Below are 24930 nucleotides of genomic sequence, written 5' to 3'. Positions count from 1 at the left end.
GATGTTAGAGATGGTAGTAGAAGTCGTGAAGATGGTGGTGGCAGTAACATAGATGATCGTGATCGAAATAATAATGGTGCATAACTGGTGATAAGTTGTAATAGTAATGGTAGCAGTAGTTGAGATGACAGTGGTGGTGTAAGTGGTGGTCATGGTGGCACTAGTGGTTATTACGGTGATGGTAATAGTGGTAGAAGTGGGATAGTGGTAGCAGTGGTTGTGGTGTTGACCTTGATAGTATCAAAATGGTGGTGATTGTATCAGTGGTGGTGATGTTGTTTTATTGATGATGATAGCAGTGGTGCTAGTAGTGTTGGTGACAATAGTGTTAGTAGTAGCTATGTGGTGATGGTATTGGTATGTGCAATGGTGTGATGATGAAAGTTATGGTGGTCAAGGTTGGGAGATGGTATTGTTGATAGTAATTGTAGTGATGTTGGTGATCATATTAGGTGTAGTGATTAATTGATTTGATGGTGGTGAAAGCAATGGTGCTTGTCATATTGATATCACTGGAGATCATGGAGGTATGTGATGAGGGTAGTGTGATGGTGGTAATGGAGGCAGAAGCATTGATTTGTGGTAGTATTGATGATGGTGAAGGTTACAACAGATGTGATAGTGGTGTTGATTGTGTATATTAGCAGTCATAAGGGTATTTCTGCAGTTGTAATACGGGTGGTGGTGATAGTGGTGGTAGCAGTGCTAGTACTGGTGACAGTGGTAGGAATGGTGATAGTGTTGGAAGTAATGTTGATAGCCATAGAAGTGTTGATTGTTATGATATTATTAGTAGTGGTGATGGTGTGAAATTGGTGGTCGTGGTGTTGGGGACAGTGGTGATGGTAGTAATGGTGATAATAATCGTGGTGGTAGTCATAGTGATGCTGTTAGTGGTGGTTGTGGTACTTATGGTGGCAATAGACATGATGTTGTGTGACAGTGATGATAGCAGCAGTGGGGGCATGATACCGGTGGTGGTGATGTTGGTAGTTATTGTAGTAGTGGTGATGGTGGTGATAGTGTGAAGGTAGTGGTAGGCTGCTCACTGTTTCTGACTTGTGCTGACTGCATTTCATACATTAACTCTGAGAAGTTCCAAATTATGTGTATTAACTTGAGACAACTTAAATGCACAAAAACAGATGCTCAGCTCTGTGCTGAGCATGCGTAGTTCTTCATTATATGGTTTCAGCTGTTTAATCATAATAGAACATTAAAAGCCGAATTATTGGATTTGCAGATGATGTGTGGTGTGTTGGTAGTATTGGCGTGTTAGTGATATTTCACTAGTGTTACGTCGAGTACTACAGCATTGGTGTAATCTTGATGTCTGTCAGGCTGCCTCGTGGGCATCAGTGTATACATTCATGAACCACTACTGCCTTGAAAGCCAGGTCCAATCAGGGCGTTACTGTCCCCCTCCTCAGACTCTGTATCTTGGGAGGTACTGCTTTGGTATCTATTCTAAAAGTGAGCAATATTCGGTTAGAAGTGTAAATCAAAAGAACAAGTTACATTCTTTGATAATACTGTTTCTGGTGGTTACTCAAGCTAATTACAGATTCCTCACTGGCCTCCCACCTCCCTGTTCTGTGGAATGGCCTCGTCAACATCTAAAAATGTCACAGGACCACTGATGTTGAACTTCCTCAGATTCAGTCTGGTGCCAGGGATATTCTAAAGGTGAGAAATCTCCAGTTATAAGTATCTATAGGAAATAATGTTCTTCACACTGTAGTATGTATACAAAATAATGTATACTATTGAAAACAACCCTACTAAGAAGGTATTTAAGCTTGCGAAAGAGCAATTTGGCACAAATTTCCACTGATACATTGTGTGTCATGAATACAGATTTATTTGTGAAAAAAAATCTTACAGGGAACTATTACTCAAAATGGGAATAAAAATTAATATATCAAAAGATGATTATCATTGGTCAAACTGAAAAATGTAGTCCTGTTTACGTACAGCTTTTTACAGTCAAAAAATATATTTTATCAAAGGATAAACTGCCAGATTCACTCTATAGGAAGCTTTTCACAACACATATTCTGAGATGTTTTAGTTATTGGTCCTTGAAAAAATATCACATACTTGTAATTTCTGGTCTACCACCCTAGAGGCAGCAAGACACCCCATTAGGCAGCATCTACCAATAAAAAATTTGTATTACAATTATTTTGTACAAGCTTAGCTGAGATGATGTAGCATCGGTGGTCTTCAAACACTACTCCCTGTTTGACTCTGGCACAATTTCTGAAAAACATGAGTGGTAGCGAAGGCTAAAAGCAATTAACATCCACAACATTTGCATGACTTCAGAAAATTTCCATTGAAACATTTTTCAATTTGTCTTTGAATTCCTATTATGGAGAAAGAAGTTCAAACTTCAGGATTCCTCTGTTGTCTGGATTTTTGTGAGGAACCAAGCGTCTTGTATACCATACCCTTCAAAGGACTATCTGTCTTGTAGAGTGATCACTCCTGTTACTTCCCCAAATGAGGAGGCTCCTCTCCATGTAAAGACTGATGCAGTAGGCTCCTAATTAAGGTGGTTCCTTCAGAAGAATTCTCTTTAATGTAATACTGGATGTTCTTCTGGCCACTTGTTGTAGCATAGTTTGAAGCATCTCCGGCATTTCAGAGGTGCGTCTGTGGTATTGCTGTGCCACATGTCCCCACTGGGATAAGAGATGCAAGTCTCCCAAGTGTGTTGTGTAGCAGTTGATGAGCTTTGACACAGATGCAAATTGTTGCCTCAGTTGTTTGAACTGCAATGAAAAGAAGTTTTTGTTATGGCAATACGAGTCTGGATTCATAAGGTACCAAGAATATTCTAATAACTTTAAAAACTTATGGCCCACTGCTATTCCCCACTCCCTAACAAAATGACATTTCAATGAAATGAACAAGTGCCTTACCTTCAACAATGCTCTTTCTGGTGGATAATCTATCTAAACCCCGATTCCTCACCTTTTGATTATTCCACCAGGCGCCACTATGTATCCGCAAGTTTTTTTATCAGTGCTGCAAGGAGGCTCCGTGCAGCTTCACACTGACTTTGATCTGTCTTGGAAGTGACAGAGCGGAGCAACATATTAGCCACACCCCTGCACGCTGATGTTAGTTTCTTCCTTGAATCTTTCCACGCCATCAGATGCAGAGCACAAAACATTTGCAGGTACCACAGTGCAGAGCTCCAATTTGGGACCTTTTTAGATGGTATAAAAGAGACCACTTCACAGAATTGGGAGGTGTGAGGGCAGTGTGGAATATGTGGTAAGAGTATCCACAGGAAAGAGCGCTATTGAAGGATAGTAGCTTGTTCTTTTGATGGCTATTTCTAACCGCAGATCCCTCAACTTTAAAATAGATGTCAAAGCACTACCTCCCAATGTTATGTTATGTTAATCTGATAGTTTGGCTTGCAAAAGGTCCATTTTGCTGACTCTGCACCAAGCCACAAAGTTGTCTAAGTGTCCAGCCTAGATGGACACCTGGCAAAAAGAATGGCACCCACAACCTCAGGTGGTAGATCAAGCACAGTCACTGCTGCCACTCAAACTGCACGTATGGAGGTGTAGATTGTGCCAGCGTGCCTGCAGATCCATTTACTGCTACTGCAAAAGAACATACTCCCAAAGTGGATGCCTGATTGGGGGACAGACACTCATGGCCATAAGCTCTGGGTACCTCAATCTCCTGGCCCAATCCAGGGCCACTAGAAGGATTTGGGCCTGGTCATTCCTGATCTTCGTCAGAACTCTGGGCAGGAGAGGAGGAGGCAGGAAGGCATACAGGAATCCTGTGTTCCACTTAAGCCAGAATGCATCTCTTAGTGAAAACTTTCAAGGGAACTCCAGCGTGCAAAGGTTTTGAAACTGCACTTTCTCAATGGTTGCATAAAGATCTGACCAGGGTTGCTCCACAAACAGAAGATGCCCTGTGTCACCTCGGGATGCAGATGCCATTCGGGATTCACCAGGCGCCTCTAGCTGAGCTCGTCCACCCTGACATTCAAAGATTTCGCCAGGTGCTTCACAATCAGAGAGATACCTTGATGCTCCAGGCCACACCAGAGGTGCAAAGCCTTTTGGCACAGGTCTCTGGACCCCACTCCACACTGCTTGCTGCAGTACCATATGGCGGTAGTGTTGTCTGTGAGAACTTCTACCAGACTCCCCATGATGGACAGCAAGAAAGCCTTTAGCACTAGGTGAATGGCTGGCAACCCCAACAGATTATTTGGAGCAGGGCTTCTACTGGATACTAGAGACCTCTGATCTCCACTTCGCCAGATGATCTTCCCATCTTCCCAACCAATCAATGATGCATCCATCACCACTGTGAGCTCTTGGTGGTAAACAGAGAGGGGTCTGTGTCTGGTCCAATTGTGGTCGAGTAGCCACAGCTGTAGATCTCGTGCAGCCTTCTCTGAAACCTGAATGACATCTGACATGTTTCCTTTGTGCTGGGCTCAATAAGACTTCAGATTCCACTGCAGAGCCTGCGTATGCTACCTGGTGTAGTCAACAAGCAGGATGTGGGGGGCAACAGGCTAAGAAGCCACAGAACTGCTCTTGCCAAGATCCAGGACTGACGTTGAAACATAGGTTAAAACATCAGGCACATACACCAATGGGCAAATATTCAAGAACGTGTGATAACTACAGCCAGAGTAGCTTATCGTAACTCACCACATCTCAATCAATCGTGGGAAAATAACACCTTCATAACGCGACATTCCCAAGCCGGCTGCACCATGCGATAGTTCCACGATAACACGTCAAATGTCCGCGATGAAGTCAACGTGACACCGCAAAAATGTGAAACACCAACGCAAAAAAAGCTGCAACGAGGCCAAGCGCAATACAAAAATCGGCAAAAAGCAACCACAGGCCTACCAATCCCACGCGTCATGCGGGAAAATGCACTATAAAAGAAAAAACACACCAAAACCCAATCAAACTGCGTAGCACCATGGATGCATCCGGACCCAGTGCCGAGGACAGCCCGAACCCCACAAGCCCCACGGAGGACCAGCCAGGAAGGGAAAGGAGAAGAGGAAGACAGTGTTCAGTCTGCAGGAAGAACGGATCATCGTCACGGAGTTGACAGAACACTAACAACAACTGTTCATTACCTCCACTGCTGCCTTGGCAACACAAACAGAAATATGGCAGTCCATCATCAACAACGTGAATGCAGTCGGAGTGTCAAGTAGATCAATGGAGGAGATCAAGAGGCGCTGGCATGATGTGCACAGCCTAACCAAGGAGAAACTCGCTGCCAACAGGAAGGCAGCAAAGGCGACTGGATGTGTTTATCTGATACCCTTGGCACACTGCAGCACACATAGAAACTCCAAGTAGGCCCCCGCCCACTATGTGCACAAATGAGCCGCCCTCCATATCACCAATGTCACAACCTACCCACGCACATGTGCTGAAGCCAGAAAAGCTGCGGCTCTGTGAGCCACATGAACTATTCAACTGACACTGCATGGCAGATAGCATGGCTGCAGTCACAATACATGACATGGTGCACGAGATGACTTTGAGGTGGCTGAGTGTGTACCACATCTGTAAAGGAGCAGGTCACACTCTGACACATCCACGTGCATCTACAACCCATGACGTCAAAAACACATCTGCAGACAAACAATGCACAAGAGTACAAAAATATGTCCAAGAGCACAAATGACCCAAGTCGCAAACATCACAGCACCTGAAGAGCACACAAGTCAAAGGCCCATCGACTCATAGGGATGAGGTGCTGCCAAATCAGAGCTGCATGGCCGACTCGCCAACAATGCAGCACCCAAACATAGCAATCACAGCACATCAACATTGATGACAATGTGGTACAAAGTGCAACACTAACACCACAGGACAGAGGACACAACTGCTGCCGCTCGTGTGTAGAAACTGGCCAATCACACCTGACATTGCATGACACTGTGAGATGATGATGTACGAGTACAACCTCACATCCGTCATGTAGTGGCAATGTTCACTGTCTCCCATCAAATAGGCAGCTCATCAAAAACAGTCACAATGTACATTGTCATGCCGTCTGTATGTAAATATGTACAATGTGTCAACATACATGCAATTCACTGTTAACCTGCATCTCCCCTTTACATTGCAGGGACAATCAGCACCTCCTACAGAGCAGACCACACATCTCTACAGTGATGATGAAGAGGACACCCTGCACTTCTGCTCAGACATCCTCCAACGGCTCGTGGACAGCCTCAGCACCCCACCCCCAGGAGCAGTGCAGTCCATCTGCATCGGGGTGACCCCACCCCCTGCACAGACTACACAGCAGGAAGCACACACCACCACGGCTGGCCCACACGACCTCCACGACCAACACTTTGAATTCCAATGCTGTGTGTTAGCGTGCCAGGAGGAGTTGGCTGGTCAGCTGTGGGTGGGTTTCGACCTCGTGGCAACCAAACTCGATGCCATACATGGGTGTCTGAGTTCCATCAGGGACCACGTACAGTCCCTAATGGACACCCACTGTCCCCACCATGCTCACTGACAATCCTTGACTGACCTCGCAGTGGCCATTACTCGGATACAGGAACTGCCGAGTCAGACAGGCACCATCGATGACAGCACAGAGTTGGCACAGATGCGGAGGACAATGGAGACCACGGAGTGGATGCAGGCTGGAAGTAGGGCTGCCATGGCTGAACACCAGCGAGATGTAGCTGGGATCTTCCATGCCTTGCAGATCCTCATCTTGCCATTGCTGCCACAGAGCCTGTACCAGATGACTGCTGCAGGAACTCCGACACACACATTTCCACCCCCTGATGTGTCATTGGCACACAGAGATGCGGCCATTACACCTCCGCACCCTAATGTGTCAGTGGCCCACAATGATGCAGCCATAACACCACCACACACACCTGACACAGAAGACGTCGCAGAAGAGTAAGATGTGGAGTGCAATAACTGTGTGAGGAAGGAGGCAGTAGCAACCGTACCCGCCACATGGCCAGTCACTGCATGGTTCAGCCCCATGCATCATGCCCTGGTACAACGCATCCAACTGTCCTCCCGGAACACTCTGTGACATTGCCCTGGAACCCGACATGGACTGCCATTTCTGCCCTTGTACCAATAACACAGTAATACGGCTAAGGACTGTACTCTTCCTCTTCAGATCAACTTTGAATTCCCTCATGGACTCTGGTTGGCCCACCACTGGGCAACCACATAATGTTGGCTTGAACTGGAAATGTACCACTCCATTCTAAGAGAATCCCCAGACTGTGAATAAAACATTCCAAATCACACAGATGTGTCATGTCTATATTCACCCACGTGTACAAGCATGGAAGAATGTAGGGACGATGATTGCACTTTACTTTGATGACACTATTGTTTTAATTTCTTTATTTTAACCTCGTTTTTACCCGTTTTAAATTTACGCACTGTGTTGTATATTAGTAAGCACTTATTCTTAAACCTACCTGCATCAGCATAGCGTTCTTTCGGGCAGTGGGAGAGGCTGGAATTCCACACTGACTTCCCCGAGACGGTCGGAGTAGCTCCACCATCTTGGACAGGGGGAAGTTGGCGGTATACTTGCCCGGCCGGACCCTCCCATTCGACCATAAATGCTCACATTGCCGCGACCGCGCCAGCAGTTAGCTCCTGAGGCTTGAGCCGGGAGCAAGTGATACGCCAGTTACTGGTATTGTTTTTACCGTTTACTTTGTTGACACTATTGTTTTAATTTCTTTATTTTAACCTCGTTTTTACCCGTTTTAAATTCACGCACTGGGTTGTATATTAGTAAGCATTTATTCTTAAACCTACCTGCATCAGCATAGCGTTCTTTCGGGCGGTTGGAGAGGCTGGGATTCCGCCATCTTGGACAGGGGGAAGTTGGCAGTATAGTTGCCCGGCCGGACCCTCCCACTCGACCATAAATGCTCACATTGCCGCGACCGTGCAGCGGGCGCGCCGCTGGCACGCCAAAGGCGCGCCTAAGGCAAGCCCGTCTGCGACTGTCCACGCCAGACCGGCACAGGGCGCAGGTACTCTGGGTGACATCGTGCCCGATCCCACCTCATATTCTCGGGAGGAACTTATTGCCCTGGCCTGTACCTGCCCTTCATCACCCTGGTACCCTCATGAATTGTCTTTTCACTGCAAATTATGCTTGTTTGAACTGACTCCGGCCCAGAGGACTTCGTGCCCTTCCGGGTTTAAGGAATTAACATTTTTGAGCCTTAACTGCTGCTCTTTGACAAAACATCACGCAGAGGTCTTTGATCTTCTATCCGATGAGTCTCCAGATGTTCTCTTTCTTACAGAGACCTGGCTTAACCAGGACGTCGTGGCAATACCTTGGCTGGCTCTCCCGCCTGGCTATGTATTGAAAACTCTGAATAGGGAGGTGGGGAGAGGGGGTGGGGTGGCAATGGTAGTCAAGGAAGCTTATATGGCCAGTTTGGAGAGTGAACCCATAGAGGGCTGTGAATGCTCCTCGTTTAAGATCAGGCTAACACAAAATTTTTCACTGGCCGGTCTCCTGGTCTATAGGCCTCCCGGTCCAGCAACCAGTTTTAGGGAAGACCTATTAAATAAAGTGGGTCACCTTGCTAGCAAGGCAGCCAATTTTACTATCCTGGGCTATCTCAACCTCCATTTTGAGAACATTGGAAAAGTGGAGATTGGCAATTTCAGACTAAAGCGGATTCTAGCTGCCCCTCTAAGACCCTGAAACGCGCCTGGCATAGGTTTAACCCAGAGACTCTCTATGGTTGGTTATCTAGCCACCAACCACAGCTACCCTTGTGTGCAGATGCAGCGAATCAGTGCTATCATGACTGGCTGACGGCGGGCCTGGATATTCACATTCCTGCTAAATGGGGAAGGAAAGGTCACGGGCCATCTAACCCGTGGTTTAACGTCGCCCTTTCCTTAGCCAAAAAAGGCTGTCAACGGTTGGAGCGCATCTGGCGACGCACTTATGATATGACTGCAAAACTGGAATATCAAACAGCCCTTAAGTCATACCATAAAGAGATTCGCAGAGCACGTGCGGATTTTGTGGCCAGTAAAATTCTGGGGAGCTCCAACCCAGCAAAGATTATCTTTTCCTTATTGGGAGACATGAAGAACCCCGGCGGCAATGGGGTTTCTCCGATCACCTCCAATCGCCAATGCGATGAGCTAGCCATACACTTTATCAACAAGGTGGAACCGATCTATCAGGGACTCCTGCAAGTAGTTCCCCTGTCTGCAGAGGCGGACCTACTAGGGGGTGAGATTGTGAATGGCCGTAGTCTGGTGGTATTTCCTTCCATCACGCCTTTGGAGTTTGTGGCTCTATGCTCAAAAATCAAATCTGGCTCCCCAGCTGACCCAGTGACTCTCACTCGCTTCCGTCAGCTTTATTCTTCCATCTCAGAGGTGTGCCTGGACGTGGTCAATCGGTCCCTGTCTACGGCATCAGTTCCACGAGCTTGGAAACATGCTAAAGTCGTCCCTTTGTTGAAAAAACCCTCTTTAGCCACTTCTGATCCAGGAAATTATCGTCCCATCTCGCAAATACCCTTTCTGGCCAAAGTGACGGAGGCGCACGTTAATTCCATCCTGGCTGGCTTTGTCGAGCAACACGCCTTATTTGACCCCACACAACATGGTTTTCGACAGCGGCACAGCACTGAATCTGCGCTTCTGGTTGTGTCAGAAACAATTTAAAGCCATGTAGATGTAGGCGATTCAGCGGCCTTGGTCCTTTTGGACTTAAGTGCCGCTTTTGATATGGTATCTCATAAAATACTCCTGAAACGCCTGCAGGATATTGGGGTCAGGGACCTGGCCTTGGCCTGGATTAAGTCATTTTTATCAGAAAGATCTTTTCAGGTCTCGGCACCTCCCTTTGCCTCACAAAAGTGTGCGCTACACCAGGGGGTACCACAGGGCTCTATACTAAGCCCATTATTATTCAATCTTTATGTCAGCCCATTGGCGCAGCTGGCTAAGGGCTAAGAGAAGGGGGCTGTCATTAGTATCATATGCTGATGATACCCAATTGATGATTACCTTCTCTAAGAAATGTCCCACCAACTTAAATAACTTTAGGGAAGATTTGCTGGCTATTTCCGACTGGATGGCCGTAAACTGCCTTCAGCTGAACTCCGGGAAATCCGATATCCTGCTATTTGGGAAGGATAGGGAGATATGGATGAATCTCCATTGGCCGGACCGTTTAAAACCTGCCCCAGTCCCCAGGGACTGTAAAAAACCTTGGGATATGGTTTGACCGTGGAATGAACTTTGATAAACAAACTAAGGCCGTCGCCGGGGTTTGTTTCGGTCTCCTGCGGGGTCTTAAGCCATTGCTCGGGTTTTTCCCCCCTCCGGTGCGGCAGACTATCATCCAAGCGTCTGTTCTCTCTAGATTAGACTATGGGAACTGTCTCTATCTGAGAGCTACAAGGGTTAGCGTAAACCTCCTCCAGAGGGTCCAGAATGCAGCAGCATGGATCTTGGTTTCACTACCTAAGCATTGCTCAGTTGCCCAGGTGCTTCCTAAACTACATTGGCTGTCGGTGTGTAAGCGGATACAGTTTAAAGCATTATGTATCTCACACAAGATTTTAGCAAAGCAGGCTCCTCTGGGCCTCATACATTTGTTGGAGGCTTATGTACCGGAGCGCTCTCTGCGATCTGCTGAACAAACTCTGGTCTGTGCTCCGCGAGTTTGGAGGGCTAGAGCGGGGGGGCGCTCGTTCCGTTACTTGGCGGCCAAACTGTGGAACTCACTTCCGACTTCTATTAGAACCATTTCTAATCATCTGGCTTTCCGTAAGGCTTTAAAGACATGGCTCTTCCCCCTTTCAACCATTTAACCGCTGTGAATTGTCCTAGCTCTCGTTTCTGGTTTTTGCTGCTGCGCTGGGACGCCTCGTTGCTGTGGCACCCATGCGCCATATAAATCTCTAATAATAATAATTTAAGAGGTACACCCTGATAAATGTCTGCAATGCACAAGTTTGATCCTGACCCACATGGCCAATTGGATTTCTGTGAAGGTGTGAACTAGCTGTGGCCTCATTGCACATGCACTACAATCTAGCATGCCTCAACGTAGCCCCACGTCCATGTATCACATATGGCTGTGTGTGCCACCTGAAGTAGTGTCCCCCATTGCATGTGGCAACAGAACTCCTCTTCACATGACGTATGTACACACATCAGTGTGTACACGGTCTGCTTCATTGGATCCTGTCGATCCACAAGGCAAATAGTTTGACACCATACTCACATTGCTGAAGACACGTAAGAGCACAGGTCTACCAGTAACTATCCCAAACACAATGTGTGGCTCACAGAGGTGGAGCTGCCAATAGGGATTCACCACCTACGTACCACAGGCAGTCTGTCCCTCCCTGTGTACGGACAATGCTCATTGGCACACACGATTTGTAAAACTAGTCAACACTCACAGTTGTACACTGGTGAAGTTCCGTAGGCTGTATTGGCATGTGCGTGTCAGTATGGGCAAGTGATGGGCCCCAACAGGCAGACAAATGCTGAATACTCTTACAGGCAGAATGGGAACATGTCGAGGTGCATGGAATGGGGTTGCAAACATGTACACATATCCTTACAGTTGGCAACGGTCTCAGCCCACCTTGCCTTGCTGGTCGAGTCATGTGATGTGTGGCGTCTGCTCATTGCCCCGCGTCAGGGGACACGACTCACAGCCCATGGGATCTGCATGGAGCTGTCCCACCGGACTGCACCGACTGTGTGCTCTGCTGACAGTGAGCAGGTGAAAGGGACCAACAAGGTCACATGTTGTGCCACATTGGCATGTGTGTAGTCTCCCTCTAGCAGTTATCAGATTTGGGAAGTTTGCCAAAAGATGCTGTGCAGCTCCACCCATGGGGCTGCAGCACCTTGCACAGGTGTGTGGCAACACGCGTAGGTCCACGCACATGCATTCTGAGTCTGTGCGTATACAGAAATGTCACCTGTTGTACTGGCTTATGGGACCAATCCTCCATGATGCAACACGGTGTTGGGACCTGTGCACTGGGTGTCAATCAGTTGTGTATGTAGTCACTGCACACGATGACTTGTGCAATCTCCCATCCACTGCTGCCGGCACAGTCGAAATCCAGTTCAGCTACCGTTGTGTTGGATAGGCAGACCCCCATGGGCCACTCGAATGTGCATGATCGACAGTGGAACCATGGCTGGATGCATGTGGCATATGCAAGCCGGAAACTCAGGCGGTGACTGATTTGCAGGACTGCCTTTGGCAGTGCTCCCAACAGATGCAGCATTCGTGCACGGTGCAGTTCCACGTGACTGTGGTTGTGCATGTGCCCGGGATTGCCTGCCATTGTGTTTGTAGGTCTCGTACCACTGGAACTCCTCAGACCGGCGGCAGTTCTGTGGACGATGTGCCACAGCTCGGAGTAATGAGTCGTATGTGTTTTCAATGTTTTGACGTAGGGGTTGTCTCTTGTACCAATATGTTTTGGGCATGCCATGCAGGTGTAGCTTGAGCAGGGACAAGTGTGTGTGGGGTGTGGACAAGTCGCTCTTTCATTTGCACAGCTCGTGGTGTGGGATTCGCCAGTGTCTGGTATGGTATCTCACTCAGGGGGCGCCATGCATTGGAGACCAAGGTCGGAGGTTCAGATGTCCTTCCGCCTTGCGTTTCAAGACAAAGGATTGACAACCTGAGAACACTACTGAGGCGGAAGCCGGTAGTCGCTAATCTATTTTAAACTTTGTATACTTGTGTATTGTGTGTGATTTTAAAACCATATGCACCCTTAAAAAACCTTGGCCTTACCTGCTCCTGAGCTTAGCGGCAGACAGCTTGTCGCTTCGCTCTTGGAGCGCATCGCGTCCTGCAGCCATTTCCTGGTCGCCGCCAGACACGCCCACCGCGGCTGGCCATGCCCCCTCCGCCCAGTTTGTATAAATCGCGCGCCAAAGCGCCAGCGCTTCATTGACAACCTGAGAACACTACTGAGGCGGAAGCCGGTAGTCGCTAATCTATTTTAAACTTTGTATACTTGTGTATTGTGTGTGATTTTAAAACCATATGCACCCTTAAAAAACCTTGGCCTTACCTGCTCCTGAGCTTAGCGGCAGACAGCTTGTCGCTTCGCTCTTAGAGCACATCGCGTCCTGCAGCCATTTCCTGGTCGCCGCCAGACACGCCCACCGCGGCTGGCCACGCCCCCTCCGCCCAGTTTGTATAAATCGCGCGCCAAAGCGCCAGCGCTTCATTGACAACCTGAGAACACTACTGAGGCGGAAGCCGGTAGTCGCTAATCTATTTTAAACTTTGTATACTTGTGTATTGTGTGTGATTTTAAAACCATATGCACCCTTAAAAAACCTTGGCCTTACCTGCTCCTGAGCTTAGCGGCAGACAGCTTGTCGCTTCGCTCTCAGAGCACATCGCGTCCTGCAGCCATTTCCTGGTCGCCGCCAGACACGCCCACCGCGGCTGGCCACGCCCCCTCCGCCCAGTTTGTATAAATCGCACGCCAAAGCGCCGGCGCTTCATTGACAACCTGAGAACACTACTGAGGCGGAAGCCGGTAGTCGCTAATCTATTTTAAAGTTTGTATACGTGTGTATTGTGTGTGATTTTAAAACCATGTGCACCCTTAAAAAACCTTGGCCTTACCTGCTCCTGAGCTTAGCGGCAGACAGCTTGTCGCTTCGCTCTTAGAGCACATCGCGTCCTGCAGCCATTTCCTGGTCGCCGCCAGACACGCCCACCGCGGCTGGCCACGCCCCCTTCCTACGCACTGACATCGACTATAAAACATGAGCCCCTGCAGGAAGCGCAGCGGACGAGCGCCGCGGGCGCGGCGAATGCGCGCCGAAGGCGCGCATAAGGCAAGCTCGTCTGCGCTCGTCCGCGCCTCGGTAGCGCCCGGAGCGACCCCTGAGGCTCCAGCCCCCCTATCCACCACTAGCCCTTCGCCTCTGGCGCGCGAGTCTTTAATCCGACTCAGAGACCACGCTCATGAAGGCCATCTGTCCTTCTTTGACACCGCCTATCCTCTGCACGACTTTGCCTGCAAAGGTTTACTGTCGGGTGGCCTGCTGAACGTCAGGTCTTTGCCTAAACATGCTAACGAAATCTCCCAGTTGATCGATAATCACCATCTTGATGCTCTATTCCTGACGGAGACCTGGACCCACTCCGACTGTAATATTGAATTGGATTGGGCCTGTCCTCAAGATTTTAAAATCCTGCATCTCCCTAGACCTAAGGGTCGGGGTGGTGGAGTCGGTATAATATATAGAGCCTCCTGGACCGTAAGAACTCTTGATATGGACCCAGTGGCCGGCACGGAAATACTTGGACTCTCAATCGACTGCCACTCCGGAACAACTTTCACGGCTGTGATTTGTTACCGCCCACCGGGAGCCTTTAACTCCACTCAGCAGAGTCGCTCCTCACCACCCTTACTAATATGGCTACCTCTCACAACAAGTTGATCGTCTTGGGCGATTTTAACTTATGGCCCAACGGCAGCCTAGACTCCGCTCTTAACAATCTACTACTTTCCTGTGAAGGTATGGGACTCTCCCAGCTGGTCAATAAGCCTACACACTCCGCAGGGCACCAGCTCGATTTATTCTTTTCCTCCCCCCAGCTAGTACTCCTGAGCGACATTCTGCCTATGTGCTGGACCGACCATGCACTCATTAAATTTCACATAGCCGACAGCAGGGCCAGCAGATCGTCACTCAGCTCCGGCCCCGATCTTTTGTTCGGAGATTGGAAAGCTCTGGATAAACTAAGACTGACCGGCCCGGTTTTTGAGGTGGAAGACAGCTTCTCCATCTCTCAGTCGGTAGAGGACAACTATCTGTCCCTCTGCTCAAGGATCTCCAACATCTCCGACCACCTCGTCCCTCAGAAAAAGGGCAAACCAAAGAGACGAGCACCTGCTCCCTGGTTCGACGACTCATTGAGAGCACTCAAACTAGCCTGCAGACAAGCAGAGAGAAGATGGAGGCAAGGCTATTCTGACACCAACAAATCTCTTTGGAAAGACAACCTCCGGGCGTACAAAACTGCCATTGCCCATAATAAGGCCAACTATTACTGTTCCACCATCACCAATGCCACCAACAGTTCGAAAAGTATCTTCCAGATTCTTAAAAACTTAACCCATCCAGACTGTGTAACTTCTTCGCAGCCCCCCACCCAAGCCCTCTGTGATAACCTCGCAGCATTTTTTATCAACAAAATAAACACCATCATTCAAAACCTGAAAACACCCCCTTCTCTGGGAGCACCTAACATTCAGGGATCCAGCACCAGTTCTCAAAACCTGACGCCTCCAGGCTCCGTCCTGACGGCCAGATTACGGGAATTTCCTCCTATCCCGGTCTCCGAGTTTGAAAGACTGGCGCTTGGAATTACCTCGGGCTCCCCACTCGACCCCCTGCCCCCTAAAATTTGGAAAAGTTTTGGAACTGAACTTTTCGGCACCATGCGCCAAATATGTAACCAGTCCTTGCACAGTGGTTATGTCCCAACCTCATGGAAACAGGCGCTGGTCACCCCACTCCTAAAAAAACCCTCCCTGAGTCCAGACTGTCTATCTAACTACCGACCCATCTCCCTATTACCATTTCCGGCGAAAGTCGCTGAACGATGGGTCAGTTCTTGCCTTTCCTGTCATCTAGAACAGAACAACTTTCTAGACGATCATCAGTTCGGATTCCGTCCCGCCCACGGCACCAAAACAGCGGTCTTGACAGCCATGGAAGACCTTCGCATGCGTGCAGACAGGGGCCAGCCAGTAGCACTGATACTGCTGGACCTGTCTGCCGCATTCGATACGGTCAACCACAGCGCGCTGCTGCAGAGACTAGGTGAGGCAGGCGTGGATGGCACAGCGCTGCTCTGGTTTCACTCCTACCTGTGGGACAGGAGACAGGCTGTCTCCCTCCCCCCATTCCAATCCACCTTCGCACCGGTGCCTCAGGGAGTTCCCCAGGGCTCCTCCATCAGCCCCATTCTTTTTAACGTGTACCTCATCCCGTTGATCACGTTAATTAAGTCTTTCGGGATAAAAACGATCAACTACACTGATGACACGCAGCTCAGTCTCTCTTGGGAAGGAGAAGACTCCATTCCTTTAACCACCTTCCACGACTGCTTAAGAGAGACGGCTGGGTGGCTCCACAGAAACTCCCTCCAATTCAACTCCTCCAAAACAGAGGTTCTGTTCTGTGCGGCCACCAACACACCCCGCCCCTTTCCGAGTGAATTCTGGCCACCTGAGACTAGGGATAAACCTCTGCCAGTCTCCTCGGTCCGCAACCTGGGAGCCATGCTCAATAACAAGCTGAGTACGGAAACCCAGATAGCAAAAACAGTGGGGATCTGCACAGCCCTGCTACGCTCCCTGCGTAAAATCATGCCACTCCTCCCAGCACAAGCTCGGGCATCGATAGTCAGATGCACAATACTCAGTCGCATTGACTATTGTAACTCCCTGCTCCTTGAATCTCCAGTCACGCTGATGGACCGACTTCAAAGAATTCAGTCTGCCGCCGCCAAGCTGGCTCTTGGCTGGACGAGAAGGTCTTCGGCCACAGCAGGCCTGGCCGAGCTACATTGGCTACCCTTAAAGCAGCGTGTGGCATTCAAGTCCCTCTGCATCGTCTTTAAGGCTCTGCATGGACTCGGGCCCAGACCCCTGCAAGCTTTGTTCCTGTGGTACACTCCCACCAGAGACTTACGATCATCATCAGCCCATCTGGTAAAGGTGCCCAGATTCAACAAAGCCAGAACCGGGGGCAGATCCTTCAGGGTCGCAGCGGCCAAGTTATGGAACAGTCTGCCTATTGACATACGCCAGATCTCACAACTTCTTCCATTTAGGAAGCGCATCAAGACCTGGCTATTCCCCTAAATTCTGCCCACCTGCTAACTACTCCGGTCTATCCTTCAGCAGAGTATTCTCCAGCGCCAGGAAGCCTGCAAGGTATCAGTCGCGCTCTATAAATACTTAAAATAAAATAAAAAATAAATTCATGCCTAATTTTAGTCTGACTACTACTTGCGTTTCTGAAATGTGCTGTGGCATTCGCGCTGATTATGTTGCCAGGCCTCAGAATTTGGGTGCACTAATTGCGAGACACACACAACAGTTGGCATGTATATGCCAAGGGCACGATTATCCTTGCGCTCCTTGTTCAGTCTCTCTCTCTCTCTTTCTCTCTCTCTCTCTCTCTGTCCTCTGATGAGTGCCTGACACGCCTTCTAATCGGAGACATTGTCTTACTGGCTGTCACTTGCAGATTGTCTAGGGATGACCCACCATGACTCTACCAAATAGTTGTTTGGTGTGATATTTGATTGTGATGTTTTGTTCAGACTTTCAATGGTGAAAGATTGAATCTGCATTTTCTGTACTCACATGGCTGTTAGTTGTTGTGTTTTTGCGGCATCAGGCGAATGGTTTTGTGCATGATTTTGTGACGTTCATGTGCATTCTCTTAGTCCGGGGGAGGTGGGGGGTGGCCGGGATGTGGCCCCGGGAGGGGGAGTGATACGGGGGTGTGGTGGCGGTGGGTGTTGTGTCCCTGTTGGGGCTCCAAGCTGCATGATCAGTGGTTCCAGGGTGTCTGTTGGTCTTCATGTGTGGCTGTGGTCTGGGCTCCCTTTTCTGTTGTCGGTTGTCATCCGACTTTGCACCAGGTCGGATCAGGTGTTAGTTTCCTGCTGCTATCGTGCCTTATCACATGTTTTGTGATCTTATCGCATATGTGGCTGGTTGTTGAGAATGTTGTGGTGTGATTTTGTCGCGGCTATTTGCTCGGGAACGCCTAATCTGCATCTCATTAGCGATAGTTGCCGGGGTCATCTGTGGCAATGTTTTTTGAGGATGCTATCTCAGGTAAACTGGTGGTATCGGCAGTTTGCACCGGCTTGTGAATGGGGCACTGGATTTATCGTGACTTTGGCTGCGCTAATGTGCCGTTAACTCGGCGATAGCTTCTTCATAATATGCCCCCAAATGTCTTTGATTCAGTGTGATGGCGGCACGGGCAAGAACTGCACTGTGTCCAAGAGCGCTTCATTACTAGGAAGCGTTTGTAAAGGAGTCAGGTGCAACTTAAGCACATTAATCGAGAACACCAAAGATGAAAGGATGTTTGCTGTCATCTGAAGGTGGTCTCCAACTAACTGTGGTGAGCCCGTCTTTAACATTCAGTCATCTAGGTAGGGGAAAATTGCTATCCCCAACCTCGGAAGATGGGCAGTGTCCTCCACCATCACTTTTGTGAACATCTGTGGGTGAGGTAAAAGGGGAGTACAGCAAACTGAAAATGCTCTTGGCCTACCTTGAACAGAAGGTGACGTCTGTGGGACTGCAAGGCAGGTATATAAAAATACACGTTTTTCAGTCACCCAAGTTCACAGCAAACAGAACCTGGACCAACATGAGCATCTTGGATTTGTCCTCCCTTACAAAGGCATTTGGAAACAGAAGATCTTAAATAGGCTAGGCACAAGAAAATAGCAAGAGTCATATCCAGTCTATATTTCTGAGTCCGGAAACTTCTTGATGGCTCCTTTGGAGAGAAATGCTCACACCTCTTGCATCAGAATGGACAGGTGCTCCTCTGAGAGATTTTCTGTTGTGGGAATAAGGTGTAGCATGCAGAAATAAAGGGTAGGTCATGACCATGCCTCATGATTTCAAGGACCCATTTGTAAGATGTGATGGATTGCCAACCTGGAAGTAAATGCTGGATCCTGCTTCCCACAGGATGGTTGTGCACAACTAGTTCTATGGCGTCTGTTGGTCTGCATGTGTGGCTGTGGTCTGGGCTCCCTTTTCTGTTGCTGGTTGTCATCCGACTTTGCACCAGGTCGGAGCAGGTGTTAGTTTCCTGCTGCTATCGTGCCTTATCGCATGTTTTGTGATCTTATCGCATATGTGGCTGGTTGTTGAGAATGTTGTGGTGTGATGTTGTCGCGGCTATTTGCTCGGGAACGCCTAATCTGCATCTCATTAGAGATAGTTGCCGGGGTCATCTGTGGCGATGTTTTTTGAGGATGCTATCGCAGGTAAACTGGTGGTATCAGCAGTTTGCACCGGTTTGTGAATGGGGCACTGGATTTATCGTGACTTTGGCTGCGCTAAAGTGCCGTTAACTCGGCGATAGCTTCTTCATAATATGCCCCCAAATGTCTTCGATTCAGTGTGAAGGCGGCATGGCCAAGAACTGCACCGTGTCCAAGAGCGCTCAAATACAAGGAAGCGCTTGTAAAGGAGTCAGGTGCAACTTAAGCACATTAATCGAGAACACTAAAGATGAAAGGATGTTTGCTGTCATCTGAAGGTGGTCCCCGACTAACTGTGGTGAGCCCGTCTTTAACAGCCAGTCATCTAGGTAGGGGAAAACTGCTATCCCCAACCCTGGAAGATGGGCAGTGCCCTCCACCATCACTTTTGTGAACATCTGTGGGTGAGGTAAAAGGGGAGTACAGCAAACTGAAAATGCTCTTGGCCTACCTTGAACAGAAGGTGACGTCTGTGGGACTGCAGAGCAGGTATATGAAAATACACGTTTTTCAGTCACCCAAGTTCACAGCAAACAAAACCTGGACCAACATGAGCATCTTGGATTTGTCCTCCCTTACAAAGGCATTTGGAAGCAGAAGATCTAAAACAGGCTGGGTACAAGAAAATAGCGAGAGTCATATCCAGTCTATATTTCTGAGTCCGGAAACTTCTTGATGGCTGCTTTGGAGAGAAATGCACACACCTCTTGCATCAGAATGGACAGGTGCTCCTCTGAGAGATTTTCTGTTGTGGGAATAAGGTGTAGCACGCATAAATAGAGGGTAGGTCATGACCATGCCTCATGATTTCAAGGACCCATCTGTCAGATGTGATGGATTGCCAACCTGGAAGTAAATGCTGGATCCTGCTTCCCACAGGATGGTTGTGCACCACTAGTGACAAGCTAAAGCGGCTTTTTGGCTGTTGCAGCAGGATAATGAGATTGGGAGGCCCGATTGCCATGGTGATCTGCTTGTAAACAGATCCCTATTAGAAAAGGACTAGGGTGACTGCAGTGAGGGCCGGGGGTTGGAGAGACTAGTGTTGTCTGAACTTCAACCCCTACAGTAGCATCAGAATTTCCTAAGCTGGTGACGAAACTGTTGGCAGATGCCAGGAGAACAGAACAGAGGGCTGTAGCTATACTCTCATTAAAGTGCTTAAAGGAAGAATCAACTTTTGAGTCAAATAAGCGTGAGCCATTGAAAGGCATATCCATAAGGGAGGCCTGTAAGCCTCCTGACAAACGTATGGAATTCATGCACTCATGGCGACAGAGCACCAGACTGTTGCCAACTGCTTGACCTAGACATCGGTAGTATCCAGGCCAGCAAGAATTATGTATTTGGATGCATCTTGGCTGTCTTGGATGATCTAACCCAATGAGCCTCTAACTGTTCCTGGGACCTCCAGCAAGATCTTGCTGGCCATGTCCAGAGGACGTGCATACACTGCCCAAATAAACAAACAGCATAGACTGACCTCAATGTGAGGCTAGCTGACAAAAACATTTGTTTTTAGAATGCTTCAATCCTCTTTGACCTCCTGGGGAATGAACCGGTGTTCCCTTGCTTGTGAAAGTAAGAATGATCAGAAACTCTGGAGTAGGATGCTGTGTAAGTTAATCAGTGTCACAAGGAGCAGGTGTATGGTGTTTGGCCCCTTACCTATTCACCAGTGGGCAAGAACAGATTTGAGACCGATTGCCATTAAGATGTCAGTGAGGGCTTCATTGAACAGAAGCAAGGGCTCAAACGAGGATGACTTAGATTCAAACTCTATAAGGACATTTGTCTCGACTTCAATGAAAGGCAGTTGTAGATTGAGTACCTCAGGTGCTCTTCGAGTTACCACAGCAAAGAAGGCACAAGCAAAATCAACCTTGTATTAGAGGTAGTATCATGCCCACTGGTCTCATCGTCAGAGTGAGGGCAGTAAATCATTACCACCATAGTTGGCTCCAAGTGATGGCAAGCTCTGGTCAGAGTTGTAACATAAAAGGTAATGGAGTATCTGAGGGTCCCTCTGTGACAGTGAAAGCATAGGGTCAGACTCGCCGCAACCTCAGTCAGGGATGAGCTGACACTATTTTTGGGGTCTGACATTGATGTCAATGAAGGAGGGACCGAATTGTGTCACAGAGCCACTGTGGAAGTCTGCACCAGAGTCAGTGCTGAACTAGAGGAAAATCCAAGGGGTTCAGATGGCACTAAAGATCCCCGGTACGATGGCAGCATCATAATGAGCCCCTATATTTTGACTGATTTTGATGTTTTTGGAGGTACTTTAACAATGGACCCATTGTCTTATGAAATTAAGATTCAACACCATCTCTGATCCAGTAAATTGTGGGCGGTCCAGTTGAGGTAAATTTTAAGATGTGTAAATTTTTAGGGTAGCCTCGATTTGCTCTCACACTTTAAACGGATATTGACCTTCCACAGAGGGAAATGCAGTCTAATACTTAGCACAAGGTATTACACCAATCTGCCAGTAGCTACTGGGGGAGAGGGGGAGAGAGAGAGAGAGAGAGCGAGAGAGTACAAAAGAGAGAGAGAGAGCGCAAGAGAGAAAGAGAGAGCAAGAGAGAGAACGAGAGAGTGAGCGGAAGAGAGAGAGCGAGCAAGTGGGAGAGCGAGAGAGAATGAGCAAGAGAGAGCAAGAGAGAATGAGCGAGAACGAGAGAGAGAGAGCGAGAGAGAGAGCGACTAGAGAAAGCGAGAAAGAGACTCTCTCTCTTCGTGACAGCATGGAGGGCCCTATGGACTACCAAAATCACAGGTCTGTTGACCCTTCCTTAGGAACCAATAACACAGGGTTGGCTTAAAGGCTACAGGGAGGAACAAATATTCCAAGGTTGAATATCTTGGTACCCTGCTGTTGGAACGGAAAAGTATACTGCATGGTGATGGATGTACATCCCTACTCTGAGTGTCACAGTTGCATGGATATCAGGATCCCTGGTATTGATTTTTTGGTCACAGGCAAACATGGATCATGCATGTGCCTCATGACTTAGGTCTCACAGCAATGCAGTCTATCTAGACCAGGAGGAGCGCACCCAGAAATACCTTAGGGAAGGTACAGGGCTACTTTCCTTAACTTGAGTTACATGACACAAGCACTGTGGTGGCAGCGTACTTGGTTTGTGTTCAGTAGAATCAGTAATGTGAACAGGCCTTTTTACCTGTGTCACTGGGCAGGGGCCTCCTGGCCCACTCGTTTAAAGTTATGTGGCTGTGTACTTAAGTCGGATCACTAATACAACATCGACTCTGATAACATCAAACTACAAAATTATCGAATCAACAATATCATAAACAAAAATATCTACACATAATACATAAAATAGAAATTACACTAACAAAGATAAAAAATATTGCCTAAAAAAATCTTTATTACAAAAATATCGACAACAAAAATATAGAACACAAAAATATCGATAACATTAAAATAAAATTAAACACATCAAAAATATCAATATAAACAATATCAACAACACAAACATCAATAAAATACATATAAACCATATCGAAAATAACATTTAAACTTAAAAAACGACTATTTACAATATAATGAAATAACATACCAAATATTTTAAAAAACAATACAAATAATTACAAATTAATCGTTATCATTAAAACAAATATATTAAAAATACAAGAACCAAAAAATATTCAAACAATACAGCATTAAAAATATATCACAAATAACAAAAATAAACAAAAAAAATATATCATATTTAAAAAATGGATAACACATTTATCTACATATAAAATTAAATAATAATAAACAAAATAAAAACCCTAAATAAACATAACAAATATTAAACAAACTAAAATGTAACAGTTAAAAAAATTCTAAAAAGCTATCTCGACCAATAAATTCAAAACACACAAACATCAACCAATAGAGCACTCTAACTAATTAAACAAACACTATAAAAACAATCAAATAATTAATATAAATGGTACCGTATAACGGACAACCATGGAGGAAGAGCGAACCTTTGAGAGAGAGAAAACAGAATGAAAAACAACTACAACAAAAACTATTCCAAACAGCCTGCTAAATAAATTAAATAAGCTTTAAAAAAGTATAAGATGTTTTCCTTTACGTATAACAGATTCAACTTCACTAAAATTGCACTTAGAAAATTCAACACAAACAAGTACATACACAACAATAATAAAATAAATAACATCAATTTAAAAGTAATACATTTTACAAAACATAGCTAACAAATGTTTATTTTTTAACTGCTTCTACAAAAACAAAACCACAACATCTACCAAGGACACTCCGTGAACTAAAAAAAATAAGTGTTTTTATTTAATTACAAATAAATAAAAATAAACACTAAAAAATATAAATAATGCAATGTTAACTAAAATTACAACATTTTCTTTTATGTTTCACAGATTATACAACACAATAACTCCACCCAAAAACCCCAAAACAAACATCACATTCGAGAACAAATACAAAATCAACATAAAAGAAAAAGTATATAAATTAACCAACAAATAGACCTAACTATAAAAAATGATACATTTAATAAAAAACAAATTATTACTAACAAATACTTTTCTATTAACAGCTTCTACAAACTTCAGCAAAAGAAACTTCACAAACTACATTTAGTAAGTATTTTTTTCTTCAATTGAATATAGACACTAAAAAAGCGAAATAAAGAAATATACTAAAATTATAACCCTTTATTTTATATTTAACAGATTATACTTCAATAAAACTCCCCCTAAAAAAAGTCAAAACAAGGATTAACTTTGAAGCAGTGACAAAAGCAACATATCTGAAAAATAGAAAATAAAGTAAGTATATATATTTACCAACAAATACAAAAACTAATTAAAAAACAATTTAAAAGCAAATATAATTAACACATATTTTTTTCTTGCTGCCAGCTTCTACAAACTTCAACCTACAACAAAATCATCGAAAATACCATCATCAACAAAAAATAGTAAGTATTTTTTTCTCAACTAAATAAAAATAGAAACTAAATAAATAAAATAACACAATAAAATGTAACACTTTAATAAAAATAAAATGTAGCTTTCAAACCAACAGAAAAAAATGGATAAACTTCAACAACCGAAATAAAATCCATCAAGAAAATTAAATCAATACACATGTAAGTTTATTTTCATATATCTTAATTATACAAAATGTTTACTGTTCAAAATCATATAATTAATAAATATATATACATATGTTCACAGAGAGACCAAAAAATGGCAGAAGGAGCAATATTCATAACTTCACAAAACAGAAAATTACTTTTGTGCTACATGGGCTACACATAAACACAAGAGAAAATAACTGAAAACAAAACATATTGGGAATGCAGTAAATATTATTCTATCCCTTGCTATGGGAGAGCCACTACAATAGAAACTAATGTAGTAAATGTCAAAGAACACAACCATCCCCCCAGTGTAACTGGAATTGAGCTTAGATATGCTCTCTAAACAATAAGAGAAGCAAGTACCAGCTCCCAACAGACAAGTACCCAAAGACTTAAAAACTTGTTAACTGGGGACCCTGAACATGGAAGAGGACAACTACCATCTATCCCCAAACTGAAGAGATGAATTGCCCGAACTAAAAGAGCTACAGCTCAAACACCGCCCACCCCCAAACCTTTGCAGAAATCCAAATATTTCCAGAATACACCATCACCCACAAAGATGAAAAATTCCTTCTACATGACTTCAACAGTCATGAAAAACAAATTATCATCTTTGCAACAAACAACAACTTACAAAAACTTAAAAACTGCG

The 24930-nt window shown here is 46.1% G+C and overlaps 1 protein-coding gene across 1 annotated transcript in view; it reads right to left on the bottom strand.

Annotated features, from left to right (window-relative positions):
• Window positions 1–1849: 1849 nt before the first annotated feature.
• LOC146856937 (uncharacterized) overlaps window positions 1850–24930 on the bottom strand; it is a 285286-nt gene continuing 262205 nt past the window's right edge. Inside the window, exon 9 of the mRNA XM_085647397.1 lies at window positions 1850–2777. Coding sequence (XP_085503523.1) covers window positions 2553–2777 — 225 coding nt within the window. The 3' untranslated portion in view covers window positions 1850–2552. The remainder of the gene's footprint in view (window positions 2778–24930) is intronic.

This window comes from Triturus cristatus, chromosome 3_2, assembly GCF_964204655.1.
Source record: "Triturus cristatus chromosome 3_2, aTriCri1.1, whole genome shotgun sequence".
Classification (NCBI taxonomy): Eukaryota; Metazoa; Chordata; class Amphibia; order Caudata; family Salamandridae; genus Triturus; species Triturus cristatus.
Note: the sequence above shows the minus strand (reverse complement) of the source record. Positions and strands in the feature narration are given on the sequence as shown.